A 27,998-nucleotide genomic window follows, 5' to 3' on the forward strand; every position below is an offset into this window, starting at 1 on the left:
TGGAGACACCACTTGATGGCACAGATACAAGCATCAGACGCCTCTTCCCATGGATCCTTTGCAAATTGTCCACTTGGGCCCTCGGAAGAAGAGGCCCAGGCAAATGGGTGCTTCGATGGTCTCTCCTCCTCATGACATCAAATTTCAGGATTTGGTCCTCTATATTTTGGAGAAGAAAATGGGAACCACCCGCAGAGCCTTCCTCATGGAGCTGGCACGAAGGAAAGGATTCAGGGTCGAAAATGAGCTCAGGTAGGACATCACTGATTTCACTTTGTGAATAAGCAGGGTTTTTGTGAACAGCTTTTTTGGAACCCAAGGAATCTATGTTTTCTTCCACATGCAGAAGAGGTGATGCTCCCACTGGGAAAATGGGTTTGAAATCAAAGAACACATTTGAGCCAACTAATTAAGGGAAATAAGATGAGCAGGGACTGATATAATTATACTAAAACTAGTTGGCACCAAAATATAAGGTTTTGGGGGGGTTTTGTTTGGTTGGTTTGTTGGTTGTTTTTCTTGTTTGTTTTGTTTTTGGGTTTTTTGTTTTTGTTTGTTTTTTTTTTTTACCTTTCACCATTATGAGATGAGCTATCCAGGGATGATAATAGAAACTTAATTGGAAAATGTAATGCTGAAACCACTCAATTTTTCCTGACTAAATTGAACAAAATCCCACTGAGGTCAATCAAAAATTTTCAGCTGCTCTGAGGCAGAAAGAATGGTTTGGTTTCTTGGCAATTAAACTAAAACCCTGGCTGTGCTGAGGTGACCAGTGTCCATGATGGGCTAGGATGAGAGATGGTGGCTGGCTCTCCACAGGCACCCAAATGTGGCCTTGATCATGCTTGTCCGACGAACTGTCCCAGTGGGGTTCGCAGAGCGAGGAGTGCTGGTTAAAGATTCAGGGACAGCTCTGTCCAGGGCCGGTAGACATGGTGCTGAGAGTGATGAGGTCAAAGCCCAGACAAAAAGGCAACTGAAGCCACTCTTGGGCCACCTAGACTAGGTCACTCACAACCCCACTCCCCCCAGCAATTAGCCTTGTTGTTTCTCTAAGTACTACATTAGCTTTTCACAGAACAGCCAGGGGGCTTGCAACGGATAAAGGATGATCAATGCAACTGGCTGGTTTTGATTGTCCAAAGCATAGACTGACCATCACTTTGTCAGGAAAAACTGTAAGAATTTTCTGTGAAAATTAATTTTTTTATTTTAAAAACAGTCTTTGATATTTCAAAGTAAAATTGACAGGCATTTCTTGCTGAAGAAATGCCAGCTTCAAATTGCTAGAGAAACACGTGTCAAAAGTCAATAATAAGATATGATGATTTTCAAAATATTCATAATTCATATGAAGAGTCAAGGTCACAGAAACATTTTATTTATTTATTTTTTTACTAAAATGCCCTGTTCAGAAATTCCCGAGTCTCCCGTGGTCTCTCCCCTCATCTGATTTTTCTTGGTGAGCTCTCCTTTCCCCCTCTCTGCCTCTTGTTTTCGTTTTAACCCCTCTCTCGTTTGAGATGTTAAGCCCCAAATCTCAACATCCCTTCCATGGAATCATAGATTTCATCTAACTGTTAAGTCTACCTTAATCTTACTGACTTACATAAAATGTTGGAATTAGGGGAAGAAAAGATGACGTAGATAAAGAGGCCCAAACCCAGAAATTAAAAAAAAAAAAAAAAGGAAATTAAAAAAGAAGAAACGAAAAGCCTCAGCAAATATGGAACTGCTTTTTGTGGTAAAGAAATTTGACAAGGGCCAGGCAGGAAGGCGACAGCCAGGTGGTCAAGGTGCCACTTACGTTGAAAGCTCTCGGTTGACACGTCCGCACTTCCAGCAAGGGCTGACTCGTTACAGGAGCAGCCACAAATACAGACACGGTGGCTGAGGCGGGTCCTTGGAGAGACACGGGAGGCAAGCTTCTTCTTTGGGCCACAGAGCCAGAGAGGCGGTTCCGTGCGTCCGATGCCTGCTGCCAAGGACCAAGCCCAGCTGCTCGTGCACAGTGAGCAAGTCGCTGCCCCGCGTATGATGGTGGCAAAGCTCCCAGGCTGACAGCCCAGAGGACACATGAAACACAAATGTGTGTGATGGCTCAAAAAGAAACCACAGGAAGTAGAAGTCCCAGCTCTCAAACGGAATTTCTGTGCATAGATACATAGCCCTTAATTGGAAAGGGCAGTAGAAATTGTGGTAGGGGAAAATCTCTAGATGAGAAGTCTAGAGACCTCCAATTCTGGCTCTGATCCTTCCCGGCCATGTAGTGTGGGGCCAGACCCCCTCCCCGCTCTCTGACCTTAGCTTCCTGAAAAATAGTTTGTTCTGAGGTAATCACCAAATGTGATGATGGGCGTCAGTGTGCTCTGGTAAATCAGAAACAGGCATACAGATGTAAAGTGCGATGGTCTTCTTGTTAATAAGCTGGGTCCATTGACTTTTATAGCAAAACCCTAATGAGAGGATTCTGTCTCCACAATATGAACTAGGTCAAATGATAAAAACAAACAGAACAAAGACAGGAAGGAAACCCATCAAAATGTTGTAAGTGGTTATTATTGTGAGGAAGGGGTTATTAGGAAGGGATTATGGTTGCTTTTATTCTCTGTGTTTTCCAATGTTTTTACAATAAGTATATATTTTAAATAAAAATGAAGAAAGTTGATATCTAAAAGAAAGGATACTTCTCAATAGCGAAGACTATCCCTTCCTTTTCTAGTATATAAGATTCAAAGAAAGAGGAGCTAAAAATATATATATTCTCTGAAAATAGGCAGCAATCTCCATAGTTTCTAGTACATTCTTTGGCTTCCAGGAGAATTATATTTGAGGAAAAATCTGACTCCTACTTTACCTGGACCTGAATCCATAGCTTAGAAATGGTGTGCCTGAATCCATTGAACTATCTGGAGCTATTTCATTCCCCAGCATATGTGCACTGTATCCTTCTATTTGGAATCAGTTTCACTTATATTATATGTTATATTAATGTTATATTTCAGAAGACATGCTAGTCAATGTCCCATAGGAAGCTGTGTCTTAAAATAGAAATCAGGGGAGATGTCAAGTCATTTGAGCATTTTGCACATTCATGAAAAGGATACTGAATTTTATTCCACGGCCAACATTCTAAATTTTAAAGCAACTTCATAATCCTCAAATTATCTAGGTCAAGCCAGAGAAGGATGAGAATCTAATGTTTGTCATGTTCTTATTTCATCCCTAGTTTCAGTACTTTGAGCTATTTTAAAACTCTGTCATCGACCCTCCTCTATGAACACAGTAGTGAAACCCACTATGTCTTGACCTAAACTGCTGATGTCGAAGAAGAAAGAGCTGTGGCTGGAAAGGGTCACGCCCAGGGTGTCTCCGCCCAGCAGCTTAATACTCTCTCAGTTCCATTGTTGGAGCAGAAGAAACCCATCGAATGATACTTTTGTCCTGCTCAGACCTCCTTATTCGTCCACAAGGGTACCTTTAGAACATATTGCCTGATGAAAGCAAGATGTACCCCAACCTTGAATCCCTTCTCCCTACACCTCTCTGTGTCTAAGACCTAAGACCCCTGGACACCCTCTTAGAGGACGGAATTTCCTCCCCAGTACATGGATGTAATCCATGGCATAGGGCTGGCCCCAGCTCTGCCACTTGGCTTTACTTCTAAGCTCACCCAATTACTTCTCCCCAGCTCCACAAGGGCAAGTGCATCATGGGGGCCATCTTGTCGACCTCACCCTTAGACCTTTGACATTTTTCTTATACATAGTAGCTTCAGGAAGTATTTGCTCAAAGAATGATTTATCTAGTGAATATAAAACCAGCCAAAGGAACTTGTGATTACCAAGATTAATTTTTGTAATTAAATTTTTTTCTATAATGCACCAGTATTACTTTTGTAATCAGCAAAATAGTAAAGATTTATAAATTCAAGAACATACATTGTAAACTCTAGTCTTTCTCTGGTCCAAATTACTTCACATTCCAAAATCTGTGGACTTTAAGTTAATGTTCATAATCTCATTTAAGGTGGGACAAAAAAAAAAAAACATCAAGGCAAGACTCTCTCTTTCTTAGGTATGTCAGAGCTAGAAATAGTAACCTACCTACTAGTGGTAGTTAACATGTGAGATAAAACCAAATAAAACTGGGCGCCTGGGTAGCTCAGTTGGTTAAGCGACTGCCTTCGGCTCAGGTCATGATCCTGGAGTCCCGGGATCGAGTCCCACATCGGGCTCCCCGCTCAGCGGGGGGTCTGCTTCTCCCTCTGACCCTCTTCCCTCTCTTGCTATCTGTCTCTCATTCTCTCTCTCTCAAATAAATAAATAAAATCTTAAAAAAAAAAACAAATAAAACTGCTTTGATTTTTCTATGTCGGGGATCCTGAACAGATCAGTTGCTAAGGGAAATTGGTAGGAGGGTTTTTAAACAGTAAACAGCTCAGTTTAACTGTAAATTACTATTTAAAGTCATTATTTACAAGATAAGTCCTACATCAGATGGGAAGAATTGGGGATGACCTCTCTGAGGAAAGAAACCCATTTTAAAGACAAAGATAAAAACAGGTGACCATCCGGGAAGGCTGGGGAAGTCAGATTGGGGGTCAGTCTGTCTCCAGGCAAAGAAGGGTGCTGCCTCTTTCTTTATGAAGAATTTTCCTAATTGTACTGTGAGGCAGGACCAACTAGGAAAAGAAAGACAGAAACAGTGAAGATACAGGCATCAGAAAAAAAAAAAAAGCAGAACGAAAATGTGTGAGTTAATTCTATAACTCAGGGCTTTCTGGACATGTGAATGGCACATTCATGATTCTTATAATATCTTTTACCACATGCATTATTATAGACTTACTGTGCTTCCTTCAATTGTCTCTCAGATGAATTGTTAAAAATAATTTAGTCTTGTCCTAAGGAATAATATAAAAACTGTGAAATCCATAAAAACCATGGGTCTGATATGCATACTTTTAACATGTAGATATAAATAAATACATATGCCTTTTTAGTGTTCAGCTATGTACCTGCTAAAATGATTTCACGTACCCACACAGAAATGAGTACCATGTTGGAAACATGGAGGTCATTGAGCCCAAAGTCCAGCGTGCGGGCAGTTCAGGAGAGATTTTTCTCTACAGCAGCATCTCTCAAAGTATAGTTCTTGGGCTGTGGGGTGGTTTGGAAATATGGTCACTCCCAAGGAGAGGCAAGGACTATTCTCTGTTCGCTTGCATCTGGGAGGGCTTGTGACTGCTTCAACCGATAGAATGACACTAGGTGACTCTTGATGCTGGGTCATAAAGGGCCCTGAGGCTTCTGCTGCTCTCTGGATCTCACAGCCTCACATAAGGAGTTTGAGTCCCTCCGAGAGATGCCACGTGAAGGTGCTTACGTTGATAGATGCCTCCCTGCATCCTCACCAACGTGCCAGACACGCTGAGCCATATGGCGCGTCGTACCCCCATTGGCACCGTACCTGACAGGTGCCAGAATTCTGGACCCACAGAATTGTGAGATATAATAAAATTGTTGCTCTTTTTAAGCCACTGCATTTTGGGAGAGTTGGTTATGCACCAATGAATAACTAGAACTGACTACATGAGAATTACCAAGGGAGCATATTCCTGGGCTCTATGTAAGACTTACTGAATCTGAATCTCTCTTGATAGGGCCCAAGCATCTGAATTTTAACCCAGCTTCTTGGGTGTCTCTGGTAGACACTAGAGTTTGGTTCCTTTAGAGCTATTGATTAATTCATTTATTCATTCCACCAATGGTCTATCTATTCACTGTTGCTATGAATCTGGCCATGTGCTGGGCACCAGGCATAATTATCACCTAGACGATAACTAGGCAGATGATAATATTGTCCCTGCCCTCAGGGACGCCAAGGACCAAGCCGAGCACATTTCAGTTGAGCACTAGTTGAAGAAGACCCGGAATCTTTTTCCCTGTGAGAAGCTGAGGGACGGATCCTAGTTCAGAATTGTTCTAATTGGTTCAAGCCCTCCCAAACCTAGTCCAAGACACCAGTAATTGGCTCTGGCTAAGAAACCAGGTGCACTTGGGGCTCCTGGGTGCTCAGTCGGTAAAGCGTCTGCCTTCGGCTCAGGTCATGATCTCAGAGTCCCGGGATCTGAGTCCAGGGATTGAGCTCCGCGTCGGGCTCTCTGCTTCTCTCTCTGACCCTCCCGCATCTTGTGCTCTCTCTCTCTCTCACTCTCACTCTCTCTCAAATAAATAAATAAAATCTTAAAAAAAAAAAAGAAACTAAAGAAATCCACTGACATTTCAGGAACAGCCATCTCCACAGCACCTTGGGGTCTCTGGGAGAAGTTTGGGGCTACTGCCTGGGGCTTCTGTCCTCTCTTAGTGTAAGAAAAAAGCTGAGGACTCCAGGGCCAAGGCAGGTACCACCTCAGCCCCAGACCCAGGTTTTGCCCTTAAAAATGACATTCATATGTATTTTTCTCCCTAAGTAGAAAGTGATGATAGATGGTTCATGACAGAAAATGGGAAAATACAGAAAAAAAAACCTTATAACAAACACCACCTCACTCAGGGGTCTAACCACAGTCTAGCAGAACGTTAAGAGATTGCTTGAGTCATGCACAGCTGGGTTTGAATCCTGGCTTCACGGAGCCTCCTCAAGCCTTGGTTTTCTCATCTGAAATGATATTGCCCACCACGTAAGACCTGTGAGGACTGAGTAAGAATATACGTGTGTGTGTGTGTGTGTGTGTTTATTTTTCTAACAGTCTGCAGTATTCTGGAGTATTCTCCCGACGTCCCCAGGGATTCTGGCTACTCTGTTAGAGGCAGGGCTTTGTCCAGAGACATCCCCCATGAAGAGAGAGTGGTGGTGGGGCAGGGGTGGTAAGAGTGGATGGTGAGGGGCCTGAACTTGGAAGATGAGCCCCAGGGCTCCCCTCAGCACATTTGCCTCTCTGCGAGGCTTTAGGTAAAATTCAGAGCTCAGAGAGCCTGACAGCCTCCCTGTGACTTCTCCATCTTGGTGTGTAGCCATGGCAACTGCTCTTTCAGATTTCCTGGGACAGCTGTCCGTGTCTTGCAGTCTTACTGAGGTCCACATGCTATTGGACATAAATTCCAGACACAAATTCCATGTGGCAGCAGCAGGGACAGTGTGGTCAATGGGAAGTGCTACTGGTTCTCTGTTTCTGCCCTTTGGAGGGAATCAGCGTTTTTTATTATGAAGATACCCTTCCAGATGTTCTTCCTTCCGCCGTGGAAGAGGCACAAGGTCACAGAGGGGTAGCTCAGTTTAGCCCCACACAGAGGCTTTGGACTAACATAGATCGGGGATTGAATCCCTGCTCCACCAATTATCAGCTGGGTGAATTTTTAATGTCTCCAAGGTCTCTTTTCTCATTGACAATTAGAAGAGGGAATGCGAGAAATGTGCCTACCATACGGTCTGGCACATAGTGCTTTCCCATATTACTAATATTTCTAATATTGGCGTGCTCAGAGCAGAGAGAAAATTCCTCTAGCAGCAAATAGACAAAGAGTTGCCACAACACGGCGCTAAGAAATTGTCAGCAGAACACACGGAGGCAGAGCTCTCCTTAGTAGCGCTGTTGCTAAGGGCTCAGAACTGAAAGTGAGCAAATGCACAGAGACCGAGAATGGTCTGCAAAGGGTGTGTGACGAGCCCGGCGCAGGAGGCACGTTGTAGTCCAGATGCAGCTGCCACCGGAGCCCATCAGCCCAACTCAGGCAACGCAAGAAGACCGGGAATGTAGAGATCATTCTCTAGACGATGTTTAAGTTATTTGTGGTGAAGGACCCGTTTTCCAAAAACTTCATTACAGAGCAACACTTTTATCAAAAAACAACATACAGGGAGCTATTGTGATGGTGTCAAATTACAAGGAAAGTTTCTGAATGCTGACTTTTAACTTCTGTGCTTACCTTGTGGGAACCACGGACAAGCAGTACCCAGCTCTGGGTAGCACCGTGTGGACGGCTGAAGAGGTCCTGTTTGATTTTGTGTGTGTGCTCTATTATTGTTGTTGTCGTTGTCGTTTGGTTTTGTTTGCTAATTGCTTAATGAGCAGGGGTTGGAAGTTCAAATCAGAGTCTTCTTCCATAGGCTGTGTGGCCTGTTTATTTGCAAATGTGCTTCTATGAATGCTGTGAAAAATGCATGTGGTTCTCATCCAATAGTGTGAGCTCAGACATTGCCACGCTGTCCCAGGGGAAGCCCTAGTGGGGGTGGGGATGGCAGGAGAGTGGATGGCGAGGGGCTTGAATTTGGAAGTTGAGCCCCAGAGCTCCCCCTCAGCACATCCGTCTCCCCTGAAGTTAAGACAGAACCTTAATACTAATTATAATAGCAAAATATTCTATTATAATTAAAAATAATATAATAATAAAGTTTCCCTCCAAAGGGCAGAAGTCTGGATGGAATAACACTTCCTATGTAGCTCTATTAATCCTTCCATTGTCTTCTTAAAGTCTTCACATAAAGAACCTTTCAAGAAGCTTATTACAAATCACTCTTGGAATGATGAGGACCTAGAATAGGGATGCAGTGAGCTGTCTTCCCCCAACTCTTGTCAGATGTGGTTTCACCACGAAGTACTTCTGCTTTGGCCCGCTGCGCACCCTGCCATCCAGATGGCTCAGCTCTGGCCTCCAGCCCCAGCTCTCTCCCAGCACCAGCCTCACACCCCAACTGTCAACCGGACATTCTCACTTTGGACCTCTTGCTGCCCTTCAAACGCAGCATGCCTGAAACAAATTTCATTTTCACTCCCCACCCCAAAGAGACGACTTCTTAAATCCCTATTTCTACCAAAAGCACTCTGACTTTACTGTGATAGAGATGGGAAAGTAATATTTGCTCTCTGCTTCAGCTTTTATAGGTGAACTAATGCCAGAGGCCCCTCCTATGTCTCCTTTGCCTTCCTTCCCGGTGTTATAGGAGTCGGACTGCGTTAGAATCATCTCGCACGTGGTCATGGTTTCATTCTACTAATTAGCTCCCCACCCTCCCCACCCATCACTCTCCCCTCCAAATCATTGTGGGGACCAGATTAGCCTTTTTAAAAGACACAGTGAGGCTATGCATGTTCTGCTCACAAAATCCTTCACTGGCTCCACCACCCCAGAAAATGAGATCCAACCTCCTCAACCAGGCTTCTAAGGCTTTCTATAACATGGTTGCCCCAATGAACTCAGTCACATCTACAACTACTTTCCAACATAAACTCTTCACTCTGGTCCAGCCCATTCTCCTACTCTCCTCTGGCCTCTGTACCTTTTCTTCTAGGAGGGCCCAAAGTTTTGCCTTCCAGGTCCCTATTTATTCCTCCACATCCATCAAGACTAGACAAAAACCCCTCCTTCCACAAAGCCATCCTGCCTCTCTCAGCTCACGCCAGCTCTTCTCCTCTGCACACCACTTGCAGATCTTGTCCATGCCTCATGTCTTGTCATAACATATCGTTAACCATCTGCTTCACATAAGATATTAATGTCCAGGGGCATCTGGGTGGCTCCATCAGTTAAGCGTCTGCCTTCGGCTCAGGTCATGATCCCAAGGTCCTGGGGTCGAGTCCCACATTAGGTTCCCTGCTCAGCGGGGAGCCTACTTTTCCCCCTCCCTCTGCCTGCCGCTCTGCCTACTTGTGCTCTCTCTCTCTGTGTGTGTCAAATAAATAAATAAAATCTTCAAAAAAAAGATACTAATGTCTAGAAACTTCCCTTTTCTTCTTTGGTACCCTATTTCCTACCACTACAACCACCACCTCCTACCACCACCGCCACCACAAGGAACCTAGGGCTGTGAATATAACAGGGAACCAAAACATACCCAGTGAATCCAACAATTAATAAAAAAAAGGGGAAGGAGAAAGAGGAAGTCAAGGAAGAGAAGTGGGAAAGAGAAAAGAATTCTATTTTTCTCTTGGATGCCTAGATATGCATCTTACTATCTCCCAGATTCATAGATTATTTGAACTGAAAGAGCCTTAAAAAACATCGGTTCCAATGATATGATGCTGACCATGAAGACTTATTGAAAACCAGAAATAACATACTTGACCCAGAAAGAGACAATCAAAAAGGATCAATACCATTTACTAGCTGTGTGACCTTCAGAGTGTCACATAAACTCTGTCGTTCAGTTTCCCCATTTTTGAAGTGTGAATAACAGAACACTTCCTTGAGGAGCTTTGGGAGTATTAAGTGGGAGGATGGAGGTAAGGTACCTGGATAATGCTGAAACACGGTACGTGCTCAGTGGTTACTGGGGGAAAGCTTCTCACCTACCCTCCATCACTAGACTGTGCCTTGAAAAACATGAAGAGCAATATTTCCTCAAAGCTTATCACCATCTGTTAATGGGTTGTGAGACCAGTTTAATGGGATGTTACAAGCATATCTACATATATCTCTTTCTATTTTAGGTCATGATATAAAATGTATTTCTCACTGTGGATCAGAGTCAGACAGTTGGAAGGGCACTGGCCTGAAGCCCTCTACAAATAAAAATAAAATGGCACCCCAATGCCACACGCACAGTGCTTGCTACTTTAAGAACAATTTCATCTTCCATCTTCTCTGGACTTTGGTTTTCCATTGACCATATCTTGTTAATGTTTTCTTAATTTTTCTTGCATCTGACATGTAACATAGACCACTGTGGTTACACTAATTAAAGCAGAATTCCCTTCCGTGGAGGCCTAAATTCTCTGTGCCTATGGTCAGGTCTAATATGCATTTTTCTTCATCAGACAACATGTTCTGAACACCTCGAGGAGAGAGGAGCACTTCTCATTTGAAATTCCCTTCAGCTGGTAACGCTGTCTTGCATTCTGCAGTGATTCCATCACCCACATTGTGGCAGAAAACAACTCTGGCTCAGAGGTCCTGGAGTGGCTGCAGGTACAGAATATGAAAGCCAGCTCACAGCTAGAACTCCTCGACATCTCCTGGCTGATAGAATCAATGGGAGCAGGAAGACCAGTGGAGATGATAGGGAAACACCAGCTTGTAAGTGTTATGGTTGTGATTTTCTTTGCCCTTCACTTGATAATTAGGAACATGGGCTGTAGAATCAACAGACCTGGGTTAGACCCCAGGTTTTCTGCTTACCCCCTGTGCGAGCTTCGGCAAGTCACTCAGCTTTTCTGAGCTTCTGTTTCCTCCTCTACAAAATAGGATAGCAATAGGACCTACCTGACAAGATGGTTATGAGAACTAGAGTGACATAATGCAAAGCGCTTACCACAGAGCCTGATCTATAGCACCTAATAAACGGTAGCTAGTTTTATGAGCAAGACCATACACAAGTATTTCAAAATGTGGAATGTTGATGTTCTGGTAGCCGGAAAAGTCAAGGGTTCCTATTTTTTTTTTCTTACTATGATCATTCACAAAGAAAAAATAAGGAAAGTTGGACTCTTAATTCCAAGTCCTTCACCATTAATGCTAGAACCGTCCGGAAGGTTCAGACCATGACTATGTAAGTTCATGGAAAAGGAAAATGGTACTTAATTGATTGTTCTTTTTCATGTTTATTTTTCCTGATGCAAAAATATTACATGTTAACTGTAGCAAATTTGAATATTAGAGATGCATATAACATAAACTTTGACTCTCCTATAATTTTACCCTCTCTCCAGAGACAATTGCCATTAAACTGCTGCCAATTTTTTCTTCATAATATCTATTATTATTGTTATCGATTGTTATTAAAAATGGATGCTTATGCATTTGTTTAGGTGAGAAGAGACTATTCAGCTAGCCCCAACCCAGAGCTCCAGAAGACTCCACCACTTGCTGTAAAAAAGATCTCTCAATACGCATGTCAGAGAAGAACCACTTTAAACAACTGTAACCACATCTTCACAGTAAGGGGCGTTACAACAACACCCAGAGCAAATGAAGGGCTTGCAGCTTCTTTCCACAGATCTACAAATCCAATTATGAAATATTCTGAAAAATCTAGGAACGTTTTCCCCACACTCACTCACCCCACCCCCCTCACCTGATCTCTGGTTCTTCTGTCAAGAATGGATCTACTTCTGTCATAGAAATAGACAAATACATTTGGAAAAATATGTATATTCTTTAGAGATGGTAAATTACTATTTATTGAGAGTTGACACTTTTGGGCACAACAATTGTCAAAGGCAAGTATTCGGAAAAACTGAATACTGTACTTAGTCCAAAACATAGTAAGAGCAAGTTACAAAGAAACAACAATAATGCATCAATAGCCCTTTGGGGGTAACCAAACGACTGAGAGACAGCAGATCTGGATTCTTACCTGTCTGATCTTAACCAGCTTGAGCAAGTCAGTTCCTCTCTCTGAGCCTCAAATATATCTGTTCAACTCTAAGTTAGCTGGATTGTGTCTAAAGCCCCAGCCAGCCCTGAAGTTTGGCAATTGTGTTTCAAATGACCTTAACAAGCCCACAGCTGCTTGTCCTCCAGCCTAGAGAAAGTAGTCAGGTGGTTAAAACATGCAGTTAGTATATCAAATACAAAATTCTCATTTCTAGACTTCCAGCCCCACATGTACGAGGAAGACCAGGAAACTGCAGTACTGGGCACGGGAGCATGATGCCACACAGCTGCAGCTACTGAAATGCGCATGTGCCCTACCTTAAACAACCTGCCTTGGGTCTGTGTCACTATGACCACACCCATTCATTCATTCAGTAAGCTGAATGAGCTTACTGAGCTTACATACAAGCTAAGAGATGAAAGCGCCAGGTGATCAAAGCAGAATCCTGGCCACAGGCTGGTGGAGAAGTGTGCAAGGAAAGAGGGCAGGGTCTTACTGAGTAATGACTAGTAGATGCAATGAGAGATCAGGCTTTGGTTAAATCATTCCCGAATACCTAATGGGAGCAAACTCAAAGTTTCCTCACAAAGCGTCTGTGACCTGTCTTTTCAATTCAACTCCTCTCATAACAAGGGAGGGGTGCAAAGATATGGGAGACCCAATCTCACCCTTCAGGAGGTATTTCAACACTCAAGAAGAGGAAGAGGCATTTGCAGGTGACTGCTAGCTAGCTTAGGGGCTGGGAACAGACCGTGATTAGCTTACCTGGTCTCATTCTTTAGGATGCCTTTGAGGTACTGGCTGAAAACTATGAGTTTAGAGAAAATGAAGTCTTCTCCCTGGCATTTATGAGAGCAGCTTCTGTACTTAAATCCCTGCCCTTCACAATCATCAGTATGAAGGACATAGAAGGAATTCCCTGTCTGGGGGACAACGTGAAGTGTGTCATAGAGGTAAGGGTAAAATGTGATTTGTCCTACTTCTTAATATGTAGAGAGGAGGGGGGGAAGTAAAAGCAGTTAATAGATTTTCCTGTCAACTATGTAGATGTAGAATGGATGGATAGACAGACAGACAGATAGATGGATAGATAGATAGATAGATAGATAGATAGATAGATAGATAGATAGAATCCATACCCCAGTTTTCTCACAGCTGGGGCTACATGGGGCAAAACCAGTAGGAACAGAATTCTCCCATATTATCATTAATCACAGTAAAAGACTCAAGTGTCCTAAAAGCTTGACAGCAGGGGATGGTCCAACTTCAAATACAGGCTCTGTGAAGGACCTCAGTTCCTCTCAGGAGACACTGCCCTCCAGAATGGTGGTAGGAGTGACTATGCAGTGAACCTGATTCTGCATCTCTCCCTGTGTGTTCCAACAAGAGAGCCAGGGATGGGGGATTATTTATGTAATAATAATGTTTAAGGATTCCCCAGCAAAGCGAGTTGGTCATCCGAGAGTAAGTTTCAGTAAAGTTAGGTGCAAGGTAAAGTATTCAAGGAAAATACTCTCAACTCTATTTAGAGCTAGACATCATAAGAGCTTGAACTTGGATTGGTTTTTCAATGGGTCCAAAATTAACCTGCTCAGACGAGAAGTCCTTTTGTCTCAGCTAGTGCATAGCCATCGAAAAGAAAATTATCACAAATATTTAGGCATATTATTGTCAGTGAATCTTTTGGCTTGGTGTTCTGTGGAGTTCTGGCCTCATCTCCAAATACCTGATCATTCTGTGCCTTCATCCCTGAGGACTATAAATGAGCTGGGATTTCTAAGATTACAGGAAATGTCTGGTTTTGTCCAGATCAGCTAGGGAAACAGCCTGCAGGCAACAGGTGAACATTTCCTGAACAATCAAGCTACTACATCTGGGAATTTGAGAGCCCCAGACTCTCTGGTTGTTCACCATCACTAGTGTAAAATATTTTTCAACCATCCATGCAGGAAATTATTGAAGATGGAGAAAGTTCTGAAGTTAAAGCTTTGTTAAATGATGAACGATATCAGTCCTTCAAAGTAAGTAATTTTACACGTATTTATTGAAAATGGTTTTCCAGGTAATCCTATTATTTATTCTAAGTGGTCAAATCAGCTTGGTATACCATAAAAAAATGCCACAGGCTGGGTGGATTAAACAACAATTATTTATTTTCTTAGACTTCTGGAGCCTGGAAGCCTGAGACCAGGGTGCCAGCATGATCGGGTTCAGGTTAGGGCTCTCTTCCTGGGTTGCAGATGGCCACCTTCTCAATGTGCCCTCACATGACACACACACACACACAGAGGAAGTCCCATGGTGCCTCTTCTTATTAAGGCACTAATCCCCTCATGAGGGCCCCACCGTCATGACCTCATCCAAACCTAATCACCTCCCTAAGGCCTCATCTCCAAATACCACCACCATGGCAGTTAGGGCTTCAATATATGGATGGAGGGGGGCACAATCAGTCCAAACTGTGGTTTAGAAAGCAGATGCCAAAATAAATATGAGTGCATGAGCTTATTGCTATGCTATGATGAGGTACAAATTATCTTCTAGCATCTGTCACTCGTGGATACAAATATCATGGGGACACTAGGACCATGGGACAAAACAAACCTGCTCTTAAAGAGCAAACCTGTGTTGGAGGCTCCCCACTGCATCCTGCTCTACCTTAAAGCAGGGCTTGTTACCTCCCGATGTTTCCCACCCTGGAGTTGCAGGTGGCAGGGATTTCTGCCCAGTCTTTTGGTTCCGGAGAGATGCCCAAAAGGTGCTTGTGGGCAGGAGCCAAGGCTTGGAGTACGGACAGCCTGGATTTGAGTTTGGGCTCTGCCACTTATCAGCTGGGCGATGGTCAGGAATTCACACAACCTACATGAGCATCCCTCTTAAGATACGCAGAGCATGAGCGCGTGTAAGGGACCCTGGGCCAAGAGGAGTGCCCGACAGGGGAAGCTGCTGTCACACGTGGACGGCACAGGCAGTCGGCCGTCGGAGTACACAGAAGCCTTGGCGGGTGCCAGGCGCCGCCTCCTCACTTCCGTTCCGTTCCGTAACACCCTATGTCAGGAGAGGACCCTCCCAAAACCAAAAGCTCTGTCCAAAGTTACTATCACCCTCCTGCTTGTCATATTCAGGAGAAACTAGTTCAGAAATTTCCTTACGCGTTTTCCTAATCCCTTGAACTTGAAAAGTGTCGCTTCATTGTCATAATGATCATTTTAGAAACTAAAGGCATGCCTTTCCCTCTGTTTCAGCTCTTTACTTCTGTGTTTGGAGTGGGATTGAAGACATCTGAGAAATGGTTCAGGATGGGTTTCAGGACTCTGAGTAAAATAAAGTCGGACAAAACCCTGAAATTCACACCAATGCAGAAAGCAGGTAAATTGTCTCTCCTACCCATCTCCTGCTGTAGCCAGGGGCTGGCCAGGTGGTGGTAGAGCTGAGGCAGCTGAACTTCAACTCCAGCCTTGGCAAGCTGGGTCACTTTTTGGTTCTCTGTTTTTGTACTGTGGTTAAAAGCACAAGCTTTTGGAATCAGACAGACCTGAATCCAAATCCTGGCTCCAACACTCGGTGGCTGTATGATCTTGAGCAAGCTTGTTCAAGTCTTTGAGTCTAAGCTACGTCGTCTATAAAAGGGAGGTGGCATTGCTAGTTAATGGGGAGTAAATCAGATCATGCAGGCGAAGTCCTCAGCCTGTGCCTGGCAGAGAACAAAGACGCTCTGCAAGGGGGGCCGCTGTCATTCCTGCATCCAGGTGTCACACCGGGTTGTGCTGTTGATCTGGTTCTCACTGAAATGGCTCTAGACGTTTGGTCCTGGCTGTCTCCCATGGGGGAGAGGCGTGGGGGAGGAGTCAAGGGCAGAAAATGGACATGAAGATTGAGGAGTAAAAAATATTAGAACAAACTGGAGTCATTGCTGGCACAAATGTGGATTTGCTTTAGAAACTGCAAGACCCCAGGAAATAGAAGGGAAAGTGTGCAAATCTAGACAAAGGGTTGATCTACCTGCTCAGGACCCAGCAGCCTGAGAAGAGAAGACTGTGGTGAGACAGCTGAAGCCTGGCAGGACCTCTGAAGGTGGTGGCGTGGGTGCTTCCATTTATGGAGGGCTCTGGTACATTTTTTTAAATGAAGAAATGCAAATAAAGGGTCGAAGAATTGTACGTGTTTTAAACATTTACTTTTAACATGCAACAGAAATATAATAAAATTGCAATTTGAAAGAGCAAGCCACATCCAGCAGTGGTGACTATAGTCATCCTGTTGTACACGACGTCCCTGGTACCTATTTCTCTTGGAACTGGAAGTTGGTACTTTTTTGATCACCTTCCTCCAATTCCTCCTCCACCCACCCTCGCCTCTGAAAGCCATAAATCTAATTTCTCTTCTATGAGTTTTTGGTTTTAGATTTCACACATAAGTGAGATCATAGAGTATTTGTCTTTCTCTTGACTTATTTCACTTAACATTATGCCCTCAAGGTGCATCCATGTTGTTGCAAATGACAGGATTTCCTCATTTTAGTGGCTGAATAATATCCATACACACACACACACACACACACACACCCCACAACTTCTTTATCCATCCACTGATAGACATTTAGGTTGTTTCCATGTCTTGGCTATTGTGAATAATGCTGCTATGAACATGGCCGTGCGTGAATCCCTTTGATGTATTCCCAAAAGCAGGATTGCTGGATCACATAGTCGTTCTATTTTTAGTTTTTGGAGGAAGCCCCCTCCATGGGTCTGTGGGAATAACCACGTCATCACAATGGTGTCTGAGCTTCCATCTACCACTTTCCAACTCTACATCTTCCCATCCTAAATCTTTACGCATTATCTTTCAAGAATTATCTGGCACAGTTTATTGGTCAAGAAGGCTGGTTCTTCAATAAGAAAACAAGAACAGCTTGCTTCCAGAGCGATGTGAAATATAGTCTCTTTCTTAGTCAGGCAATTGTAAGTCTCTTTCTTACTAGTCAGAAAGCAAGGAGTCATCGTTACCATGAAAAACTCACAACCAAGAGCATAGAGAATACACTCGTCTCTGGGGAAACAGTTTGGTGATACCTGTGGTCATGTTTGCTCTATTTGGGGGCAGAATCCCCTCCCGCAGAGGGCTGGTCATTTCACGTGTCACTCTCTCCATTGACCTGTTCACTGGCCCCTCTATAGGATTCCTCTATTATGAAGACCTCGTCAGCTGTGTGACCAGGGCAGAAGCAGAGGCAGTTGGCGTGCTGGTTAAAGAGGCCGTCTGGGCATTTCTGCCTGATGCCTTCGTCACCATGACAGGAGGATTCCGGAGGTAGATAATGAGAGCTGCTTTTGCCTCTCCTGTTCTAACACCTTCCATGGCTCCCCATATTCAGAAGTTCAGCCTTCTGAGCATGGCACAAAGGCCTTTGGTGATCTGGTACCAGCCTGTCTCTGTGGCCCTGTCTCCTGTACTTCACGTTTCCACCCCAACAACCCCAGATGGCTTGTCTTTGCTCACACGGAGATGTTTCGTGCCTCTGTGACTCGCTCAGTCAGACCCTTCTGCTTGGACTGGCTTTCCTCAAATTGCCACCTGGCTGACTCCTCCTCTTCTTTTAAGACTCAATTCAGATACCACCTCCTCCTCCAGGCTCAGCCAGGCAGCGCTTCTCAGTGCTACCTGCCAAGTAATTTGTTTGCATGCATCCTTTCCCTGACGAAGTGTGTAGACGTTAGTGCTCTGTGAGAATCAGGTGCCTGGCACAGAACAGGTGCTCAAGAAATACTGGCCGAGTCAATGAGCAGAATGAACGAACTCTTCACAGAGATGTGTGCCATTGTTGGATGTTGAGGTGTCCTTTCCAGAAAGAGATTCCTTCCCTCCCAGCCCTCCACCCCTCCAGCTGTCCCTGCAGCCCGCTTACCTGCTCGCTGTTGGCCATCCTGGCAAGCCAAGTGTGAAGTGAGGGAGCAAACGGGAGAGGGAGATCAAATCTCAGGGAATGCCCTCAGTCAGTCTCATAATTCCGAGAGCCCTCGCTTGTATCACGTGCATATAGTTCTTGGTTTGCTTGTCGCCATGCTCGTCTCTGTATGAATGTGTGGGGGTGAGTGCGCACGTGGGAGCACAGAAGAGATCATTTCCTTTGTTATTTTTTACCCCACATATACAATCACATATGTACTATGTGTGATTTTTTTCTGTCATAAAGTTATTCTGCAAGGAGTAGAGTTGTACAACCAAGGATATTAATATATATATATATATATATATATATATATGTATGTATGTATCATGAGCATTTTGTGTTGCAAACCTGAAGCATAATGTATAGGAACAAAGGTGACTTTTAAAAATTGGGAGCTAAAAATCTAATTCATTTCCATTTCATGCTTTTTTTTTTGATCAGAGGTAAGAAGATGGGGCATGATGTGGATTTTTTAATTACCAGCCCCGGGGTAGGAGATGAAGAAGAGGAACAACTTTTACAGAAAGTGATAAACTTATGGGAAAGGAAGGTAAGAAGAAGACTCAAAAGTAGGTATGTGGACACTCAAGCATTCCCTTAATACCACTGAATTTTGCACACTATTTACCTCGTAATTGTGTAATGGCCATCTGATTGATTGTCAGTGATTCACAACAGCTTACACAATGCCACATGACACGCAATGAGACTTACCCGCCTGGGGCCCTAGAGTCCATGTTTTGAACATCTGTCTCGCTTATACATACTCGTCCCGTTTCCAAAGGGGCCGAGGGCCGTGTGTCTCTGTGTCGAACATTCAGGAGCATTACAGCCCTCAAACAAACGGAGAGCCTGCGCCGTGCAGACCCGGGAGGTGTGAGATGAGCCCAGCAGGCCGAGGGGTGGGGCAGCACTGCTGGGACTGGGATAGAATCAGCCAGGAGGCGCACGGGTGCCTGGAACTCTCCACTGCTTTGTGCTGAGATGGCAAGAAGGAAACTCAGGAGGACAAGCTGAGCTCAGAAGCCCCCACCCACTGAGGAGATGAGCCTTGCCCTAGGCTCCCTACTGCCCAGCAGAGGAGGTGAAGGATGAGCAGCAGCCAGAACTGCCTGCAGGGCCCTGACTCGTGCCCCCCTCCGGTGACAGCCCCACTTCCCAAAGAGACCGGAGGGCTCCACCCCAGGGACCTCCAGGCCTGGCAGGCTGCTGAGCTGGTGTCTTTCTGGCCCAGCTTCCTCCTTCCTGAGTGATCTGGCCCCTGCTGGGTGTGGGCCACGCTCCCTGATATGGCAGAGAGAGAGAGACCTCAGATAAAGTGAAAATAAGAGCCAGGAACGCAGCACCCCAGTGCCAGGAGCACCAGAAGGGAGGACCCAACGTAGGGACCAAATTCACCTGTGAGGCCATCCCCAGCCCCCTCTGTCCCTCTCAAGAGAGTAGACCCAGGCAGCCAGGGACCCTGAGAGTAAACTTCATGGGCCGAACCAGGGGAAGGCAGGACAAGGAAGGGTCAGCCCCACCTACACGGGCCCCTCTGCTCTGCTCCAGCAGGAAAGGTGAGCATCTCTCATGGATGGACAGCACAATTCATGGACCTGCTCACCAAGGCCCGAGTGGGGACTGCAAGGTGAGGGGTCCCTGTGAGGACCTAGTCAGTCTCAGTTTTTAGGCACCATGCTCCCCATGCCCTGAGACTGTCCCAGACTAAGATGGGGATGGTGGGGTGGGGACGTGGTGACAAGGAGCCTTCTTTCCTTCCATCTGTCCTCCGTTTGAGGCACTCATAGCTCTGCCTTCCACGCAGAGACGGGCAGGCACGGGTGGAGGCCAGCATGAAGCCTGTGGGTCTTATTTGGGACCTTAAAAGCACGACCCTGCCGTTTACTGGCTGTATGACCTGGGACGCTTTGCTTAATCTTTCCTCATCTATGAAACAGGGATAGCAAGGCTCTCTCATTTCATTAACGGCGAGGATTAACCGAGAATTAGATAAAGCCCTTGACACAGTGCCTGGTAAGAGCAAAAGCCTGCCGAACACTGGCCGTTAGTGTGAGCACCCCTGCACGATTATCCCTCGAGGAAGGAACAGGGAAAGGCCTCCCTCTCCCGCCTTGTCCAGACTCCCTTAGTTTCCAGGAGGAAGAAAAGAACATGCTGGTAGGAAACGTAGTCACCCTGTGGCTGTTGATGGGCAGTCAGAGCCCGAAACATCAAAGGAACGTTCAGAGAAGGAAAGAAGTTACCCAAGGGGAAATGGGGAACAACAAGGAAAGAAACAGAAGAACATAGAGATGCCCCCAAACAGCGCAGGCTAGAGAGCAGGAAGCAACATCAGGGGCTGTGTGGGTTGTGTGTGTGTGTTTGACAGCCGTGCCCTGTGGCCGTGGACGGAAGTGCCCGAATATGCAGACAGCAGCATTTTATTCCGGGCACGCATTCCCAAACACCTTGCAAGATTCAGAGCAAACCCCTCCCAAGGATGGCCCATCGTCTAGGACCAGCCAATGTGGCGGAAGTGCGAACAGTTGCAATTATTAGGAAGCCAGCTTTGCAGATTTTCAGGGGTGGTGGGTGTTATTGCAAATTTAACTTCAAAGAAAGACTTGTTAATATTTTAATAGCTCACTTTTCAACTGTACATAATTCGAATTTACAAGAAAAGCTGCCATACTGTACTCATTTTTTGTAAGTTTCATTAAAAAGCAGAACTGTGTTTTCCTGAGCTGGTGATTAGACGGCTCCCACGGCAGCATTTGCCTCCTCCCCCGGAGGGTCTCCCGGACTTCAGGGCTTCCCTCCCGGCCCCCTTCAAATGCTCTGTTCTCCCTAATAGCTTTCCTGGGGGAGCCACTGAAGGGCTGGAGTTCCCTCTTTTGAGGTCAGGAAAAGGATCCCCTCAAAGTTTGGCTGAATTGAAACAATGTCTCTTGGAGGGCTGCAGAAGAAACCGAAGCATTCCTTAGAACAAAATAAACCAGTGGTGCTCAAAGTGTGGTCCCTGGACCAGCAGCATCAGCATCACCTGAGAATTTGTTAGAGATGCAGAGTCTCACTCTCCCTCCCTCTGCTGAATCACTGTGGGGACAGAGCCCTACAAACTCTGCATGACAAACTTTCCAGATGCTTATGATGATAAAACTCGAGAACATCTGACCTAGGGAATGCATGACAACAAATCGCATACCCTAATAGCTATGACTGAATTCTTTTGAGGTTATTTGCTTCTTTAGTTGACACTCGGATTCAGCATTGCTTACTGCCTCTCTCTGCCCCACGTCTGCCCTGTGCTGTGAGGAGTTCATAGAGCAGACAAATTGGGCGATCGCTGGGCACATCTTAGAATCACTTCTTATCTTTCTGACTCGGCTACAGTAGGGGAGGTAACCATCACTAACGCTATCCCACTCTCCAAGGCAGACAGTGACTGTCTTTGTCCTCAAAGGGGTAAGGCAAGTTTCTGAGCACCGACTTGTAATCCAGAAGTAAGGAGAGGGATTCTCTGGCAGCTTTGGCCTCTCTAATCATTAAATTCTTCTGTGGCCGAGAGAGGATAATACACCCACTTGCTGGCTTCCTCTCCCAGGGTGGCCGCGGGGACTCACACAGCAGGGGCAAAACCCGGCCATATTCTGCTCAAATCCGTGAAGCTTCTGTTGACAGCATTCGTTAAGAGCCCGGTATAAAACGGCAGACCCTGCCCACTGGGGACTCTTCCTGATGTCTTTCTGTTTGTTTTCAGGGATTACTTTTATACTGTGACTTTGTGGAGTCGACATTTGAAAAGTTAAAGTCGCCTAGCAGGAATGTGGATGCTTTAGATCATTTTCAAAAATGCTTTCTGATTTTAAAATTGCACCATCAGAGAGTGGACAGTGGCAGGTACAGCGAGGAGGAAGGAAAGACCTGGAAAGCCATCCGCGTGGACCTGGTCATGTGCCCCTATGAGCGCCGCGCCTTTGCCCTGCTGGGCTGGACCGGCTCACGGGTAGGTGCTACATGGAGCCAAAAGATGTGGGCTGGGTCTACCGGGGGCCAGGAGAGAGACGGCAGCTGCCGAGGCAGGGTGACAGGGAGGAATGCCCAGAAACTTCCAGATTGGGCATTCTACCTGCACGTGGTCAGGTGAGACAGTGGGGCCCCGGGTTGGCAGCAGCTCACCTGGGAGCAGGTTAGACACGTAAGTCCCCCCATACCTCCACCTCACCCCCCCACCCAACATCCTGAATCAGAAACTCTGGGGATGGCCCCCAGCAATCTAGATATTGGCTGACATTTTTTGTTCCTGAAAGCTGGAAAAATTGATGGAACAATATATCATAAATGCAGCTTGTTTGACAGACCTGAATCTTTGGGAACGTAGAGTCTGTTGAGAAAGGGGAGAGTTCCAAAAAGAAGTCCAAGGTTATACAAGGTCGGGCCAGTTAGGAATCACTGGCAGAAATGGTTCCTCTTGTCCATTTTCTTTGAAGACAGGTGTGTTTCCAGCACATTCTAGTCTCTTCTCTCAGAGTTCTTGGAAATTATTGCTATTGGTTCTGCAGGTGCTGATAGAACACTAAGCTTTCCGCTGGGCCACTTTAAATGATTTAACCTCTTTGAGCCCCAATTGTGCCATCTCTGTTGTGGGTAACAGTGGTGCCCACCTTCTAATGTCACCATTTGGGTTCAATGAGAGGCTGTGTGGGTTTAAATGTGGCACGTGCTCAGCATATGGTAGCCACTTGTGTTATTATCTTTATGCCCTACTTATGCAGCCACTGAATATGGTATATTTTGTCTCCAGGTCGATACTTGTTGGTGGGTGACCAGAATTAGTTCTAGTCTAAAATTCTGTAGGTGAGAAATTCAATTTCACCTTTTTACCCAAAGATTTCAGGGCCTGGGAATTATTCTCAACACAATTCATCTATTAATCTCACCTCAATTTGGGGCCTACAAATGTGAATGGTGCCCTCGAGAGTTTGGCAGTGCACAACTTGCACAACTGTATGCAGCAGCCCTGGACCAATCTCTGAAGTCTGTTGTGACCAATGTTACAGCCAGCCCGATACCATCACCTCTACTCAATGTTCAGCTTTCTTCATCTGAAACATAAGACTTTGTCCTTGCCCTGCCTGTTTCACAGGGTCATTATGAGAAACTAAAGAGGTTTTAAAGCAGAAGGCAGAAGTGTATCAGGTAAAGTGCCTGAGCTTTGGGTTTCAGGAGCCTAGGTCCTTAGCTCTATCATTGGTTGTGTGGCCTCGGGTAAATGACTTAAGCTCTCTGGGCATCCCTTCTTCATCTGAAAAATGGGCTAATAACAGCCCCACCCTCACAGGATTGTAATGAGCATTAAATGAGACAATACCCTTGTCTCAGCACAATTCTGAGTCCAACTGTGTACTTAAAACTGTTCCCTTCAAGGTACTTAAAGAGTCTTTTAGACTCTTGTAGAAGTTGTTAAATATTAACGGCAATAGAGCAGATCAGAAAATTAATATAAAGCAAGAAATCAGCCCAGTGCCTGGCGTAAAGTGAGCTCTCCACAAATACTGAGAAGGGTATCATTGCCTGGCTCATAGCCGTGGCCTACCTGACTGGTCTTTCTGCTTCTGCCCTCACCCAGTACAGCTGAGTGATCCTGTTATAAATCAGATCAGGTCCCTCCCCTGCTCAAAACCTTGCAGAGACTCCCCATTTAACTCCGAGTAAACGTGGAAAGTCCTACGGTGGTTCATGAGACCCTGCATGATCCTCTCACCCCCTTACGCCTCTGAATTCCTCGCCTACTGCTCTCCCTAAACGGGCCTGGCTCGCTTCACGCTAAGGCTGTGTTCTAGCTGTTCGTCTGCTGGAGTGCTCTCCCCCCAGAGTCTACTTGGCTAACTCCTTCACCTACTTCAATTCCTTGCTCAAATCCCTACCTTCTCAGTGAGGCCTGCCCTGTGCACACAGCACTTACCTTTCAACATATCCTATACTTTATTTATTCCATGATTGTGTCTTTTCTGTGTCCCCTGCTCAAATCCAAGCTCCACCAGGGTAGACATGTTATGCTCCAAGCACATAGAACATACCTGCACATAGCAGATGCTCAGTAAATATGTGTTTAGTAAATATTATTATTCCCCCAAGAAAGACATCATTATCATTTCTTGCAGTCTCTGGGGAAATGTTCTGAGGTTTTTAGCAGAGGTGTCCAGGAATGTATCTGTCACCACACATAACAGTCTCTCGCTAACCCCATTATCCCCATCCTCCCCAGCCTTTCCCAACACAGTGCGAGCAGCATTGCTCTAAATCCGGGGGGCTGCGGGGGGGTGGTGGAGAGGGGCATGAAGAGAGTGTCCCAGGGCTGGGAGGAAGCGCAGCGCTGAGCACCCTCATATTTTCACAGACGAGCAGCCTCTGCACCCAGAATCTGCTTCACCCTGATTTGTCCACAACCCTGCCTCCCCCTCTGGTACATTATAAAGGACTTTTGTTTGGAAAGTCTGTTTTCTTACACACGGGGTGGTGGTGGGGAAGGTCCCAGCCTCAACCAGCTTTCCTGAAGTAGGAGACGGCTCCTTCCACTAGAGGGCGCCATTATCCCATGCTTTCCTCCTACTCTCACATGGGAGGATTAACGCTTCTAGATCTGTGCTTCTCTCAGGAAAATCAACCTGAACGGCAACTGTCCTCTATCTTAGGCTTCAGCTTTCACTCCCTGCAGCCTCAGAGCCCACCCTTGACCATAGGACATGCTAGTCTGGGACAGGTGGCTCAAACCATCAGTTTTACACAGTCTCATCTGAGAGACTGTTAGAGCCAGAGGGGACCTTACTTACGTACTTCCTTCATCCTCCTGTTCGACCAGTCAAGATTCAGAGAAGCTGGGTGACCTGCCAAAAGAAGCACAGCCAAATAGGGACAAAATCCAGGCTGGAATTTGGGTCTCCTGACTCCTCATCTTCTCTTACAATAGTGATATTCCAAAAAACAAAACAAAACAAAAAACACCTACTATATTTATCCAGCATTTACTTGGGGTCAGGTATTATCCTGGACACGATCCTCACAACATTTGTTTATTCATTCAACAAACATTTGCTGTACATCTTCTATGTGCCAGGCACTATCAGAGAAGAGAATATGGTCATGAACAAGTCAGGCTCCTATTTTCAGGGAGCTTACATTCTAGTGTGCAGGTGCAAGCACAGAGCTCTGTCATCACGGAGCTTTGCCCTTGGGGAGAAAATTGCTTTGAGAATATTTAGAGAGATTTCATTGTAGAGATTTAGATATATCTAAACACATAATATTGAAGACATTCTAGGCTTGATAGTAATTTATTTTAATTATATCTCGTCCAGCAGTTTGAGAGAGACCTCCGGCGCTATGCCACGCATGAGCGGAAGATGGTGCTGGATAACCATGCATTATATGACAAGACCAAGGTAGCGTTGTCTACCCAAGATGGGATTCTTTAATCCTCATCCCAATGGTTGGCTCCCCGAGCACTTTTCCTGAACTGATTTTAGTGTCCAGGTTCAGTTTCCTTTGCCCTGAGTGTCCTGTTCCCACAGATCAGAGTTGAGGGCAGCTAGAAGGATCCTGATGGGAGCATGGTCGCCACCTGGCCCAGAATGTACCTCAAGGGCTTTGGGCTCAAAGATGATGAGCTTGTTGGGCTCTCAGAACCAGTCCAGCAGTGAACATTCATTGAGTCTGGTATATCTTTGGTATTTTTAGTGAATAATTCCAAAGGAAACCAAGGATTCCCCCAAGTCATAAATACCACTCAAGTACCCCTTAAATGCAATGAGCAGTAGCGTTTTAAGTGACCACATAGGTCATTAATGAGAGTGTTACTGCAAGAGAGAGAGCAACAGAGCTGTCCTGAGATGTAGATGAGCAGTCAGCTAAGCTTACCCACCAGCTATGTAACTCACTTGGTTAGCCTTACACTGGTCATGATCCAAATTCATGCCTCATCAAAATGATAAATTACTGTATGAATTATGAAGAGTTAAATATTCATCTGTTAAATCTACATGCTAAGGTCTACTGTTCTTACAGTGGTCAAGGACACTAAACTAAGCTCTGAGGGGAATAAGACACAAAATAACTAGAAGCAATGATCTTTACGCTCTAGGAGCTTACAGTCTAAATGAGCTGTATTTAGTTAGAGCTATCTCAGTTACAAGTCAGAAACCCAATCCAAGATGGCATAGCAAAAAAGGGGTGCTTGGCTTATATACTGCAGCATCTGGGGGTAATACTGACTTCAGGTGTGGCTGCATCCAGCTGCTAATGCAGGTTTCCCTCCGTGTTGGTTTCATTCTCAGGCATGGTTTTCCCATGATTCCCATCCTTCCAGCTTGACAGAGAAGAACCTCTTTCCTAATAGGAAATATCAAGAGTCCTAGCTGATATTCATTGGCCAGGCCTGGGCCGTGTGCCCATCCCTGAACCCTTTACTGTGGCTCTGATTGGTCAGACTTGGATCATGTGGCCCTCCTTGGAGATGGAATTAACCCCACACCTGATCCTCATGGACGGAGAGGAAGGAAGGGTGGTTTTCCAAAGAAAAATCAAGGTGCTGCTGTCAGATGAGAGGACTGTAGATTGGCAGGGAAACCTCAGATGTCAAGCATGTGAGTGGAGGCAGACTCACATAACACAATTTAGGAATGCTTACAAATGAACACCTTCTGAATAGTTTAACATAATGGAGTACATCTTATATGCCCCACACTGTGCTAAAGGCAAGAAGGGATGACGGAGAAGTGGTGCTTGATTTAAAAGAGATCATGTGGTGGGAGCCTGGTGGGGGTTGGGGTGGGGCAGGTGAGGAAGGCTAGAAGGAGAACCCAACATATACACGTAACCTATAATTGCCTCTCCTTGTTACCTGGAGCAGCAGTGCATCATTCTGGCTGCACATGAGAATTACCCAGAGCCTTTAAATAGATTGGTGATAGGACCTCTCCTGAGATTCTCATTTCACTGGATTGGGGTGTAGCTCAATGTTTTTTTAGAAGTCCCTTCAGGTGGTTCTAATGCACAACTGTGGTTAAGAACTACAGACCCATAGGAAAAATACCAAATGCCCTTAGCTAAATATGTAAGGTTGTCATAATTTTACCTTAATCTGTGAAATACCATATTTTTGGGTGGGAAAATGTAAAAATTACAGAAGTCAGTTAAGATAAAAAAAGCAGTTAAGATGACTTTTTATACTCAGAAGCAGGGAATTATGTTTTTGTAATAATTCATTCTGCCAAGACAATTTATAAGTAAAACTTCCACTATGTCAGCATCGAGATGTTTAAAAATATCTGAATGCACATATTTCTTTTTATACTTTCAGAAAATATTCCTCAAAGCAGAAAGTGAAGAAGAAATTTTTGCACATCTGGGATTGGATTACATTGAACCATGGGAAAGAAATGCCTAGAAAAAGTTGTCAACTTTTTTTCAGCTTTTTTTTTCAGGTTAAATAAATTATGCTTCATATTGTAGTAAAGATGCCTTAGGAAAATATGAGATTCTTTAAGCCTTATTGAAATGCAGATTGCCTTTAGGAATAGTTTTGGAAACTTGATAAGGCCGCATCTGGTAATTGGTTATGCTCTAGTAGGCCATTTATATGACCGTTGCTTAGAATTCACAATGCATTTTTCCATAGAAATGATGTTGAAATTGGTGGCCTATTTCGGGGAAGCTCATCAAAGCCCACTTTTCCCACAGTGTAGCT

The 27,998-nt window shown here is 45.0% G+C and overlaps 1 protein-coding gene across 2 annotated transcripts; it reads left to right on the top strand.

Moving 5' to 3' along the window:
• The first annotated feature begins 49 nt into the window (after positions 1-49).
• On the top strand, positions 50-27,991 carry DNTT (DNA nucleotidylexotransferase). 2 transcript variants are annotated; one of them, XM_032432533.1, is made up of 11 exons: positions 50-252; positions 10,850-11,027; positions 11,753-11,881; positions 13,104-13,274; positions 14,271-14,342; positions 15,567-15,690; positions 17,499-17,631; positions 18,713-18,821; positions 22,014-22,259; positions 25,612-25,695; positions 27,612-27,991. In XM_032432533.1, exons 1-11 carry the CDS (start codon positions 50-52, stop codon positions 27,696-27,698), a joined length of 1,536 nt encoding a protein of 511 aa, XP_032288424.1. In that variant the 3' UTR covers positions 27,699-27,991. The 2 variants fall into 2 exon arrangements, with proteins under 2 accessions (XP_032288424.1, XP_032288425.1); XM_032432534.1 differs by having other exon boundaries at positions 25,615-25,695.
• The last annotated feature ends 7 nt before the right edge of the window (positions 27,992-27,998 follow it).

This window comes from Phoca vitulina, unplaced genomic scaffold (assembly GCF_004348235.1).
Source record: "Phoca vitulina isolate PV1807 unplaced genomic scaffold, GSC_HSeal_1.0 scaffold48, whole genome shotgun sequence".
Taxonomy (NCBI): domain Eukaryota; kingdom Metazoa; phylum Chordata; class Mammalia; order Carnivora; family Phocidae; genus Phoca; species Phoca vitulina.

Bases quoted from the DNA above. Each gene is read 5' to 3' on its own strand.
- DNTT (XM_032432533.1), top strand. From the start codon at position 50: ATGGATCCTTTGCAAATTGTCCACTTGGGCCCTCGGAAGAAGAGGCCC. The intron at 11,882-13,103 runs GTAAGGGGCGTT...CTCATTCTTTAG, and splicing joins ACTGTAACCACATCTTCACA to GATGCCTTTGAGGTACTGGC. The intron at 14,343-15,566 runs GTAAGTAATTTT...CCTCTGTTTCAG, and splicing joins AACGATATCAGTCCTTCAAA to CTCTTTACTTCTGTGTTTGG.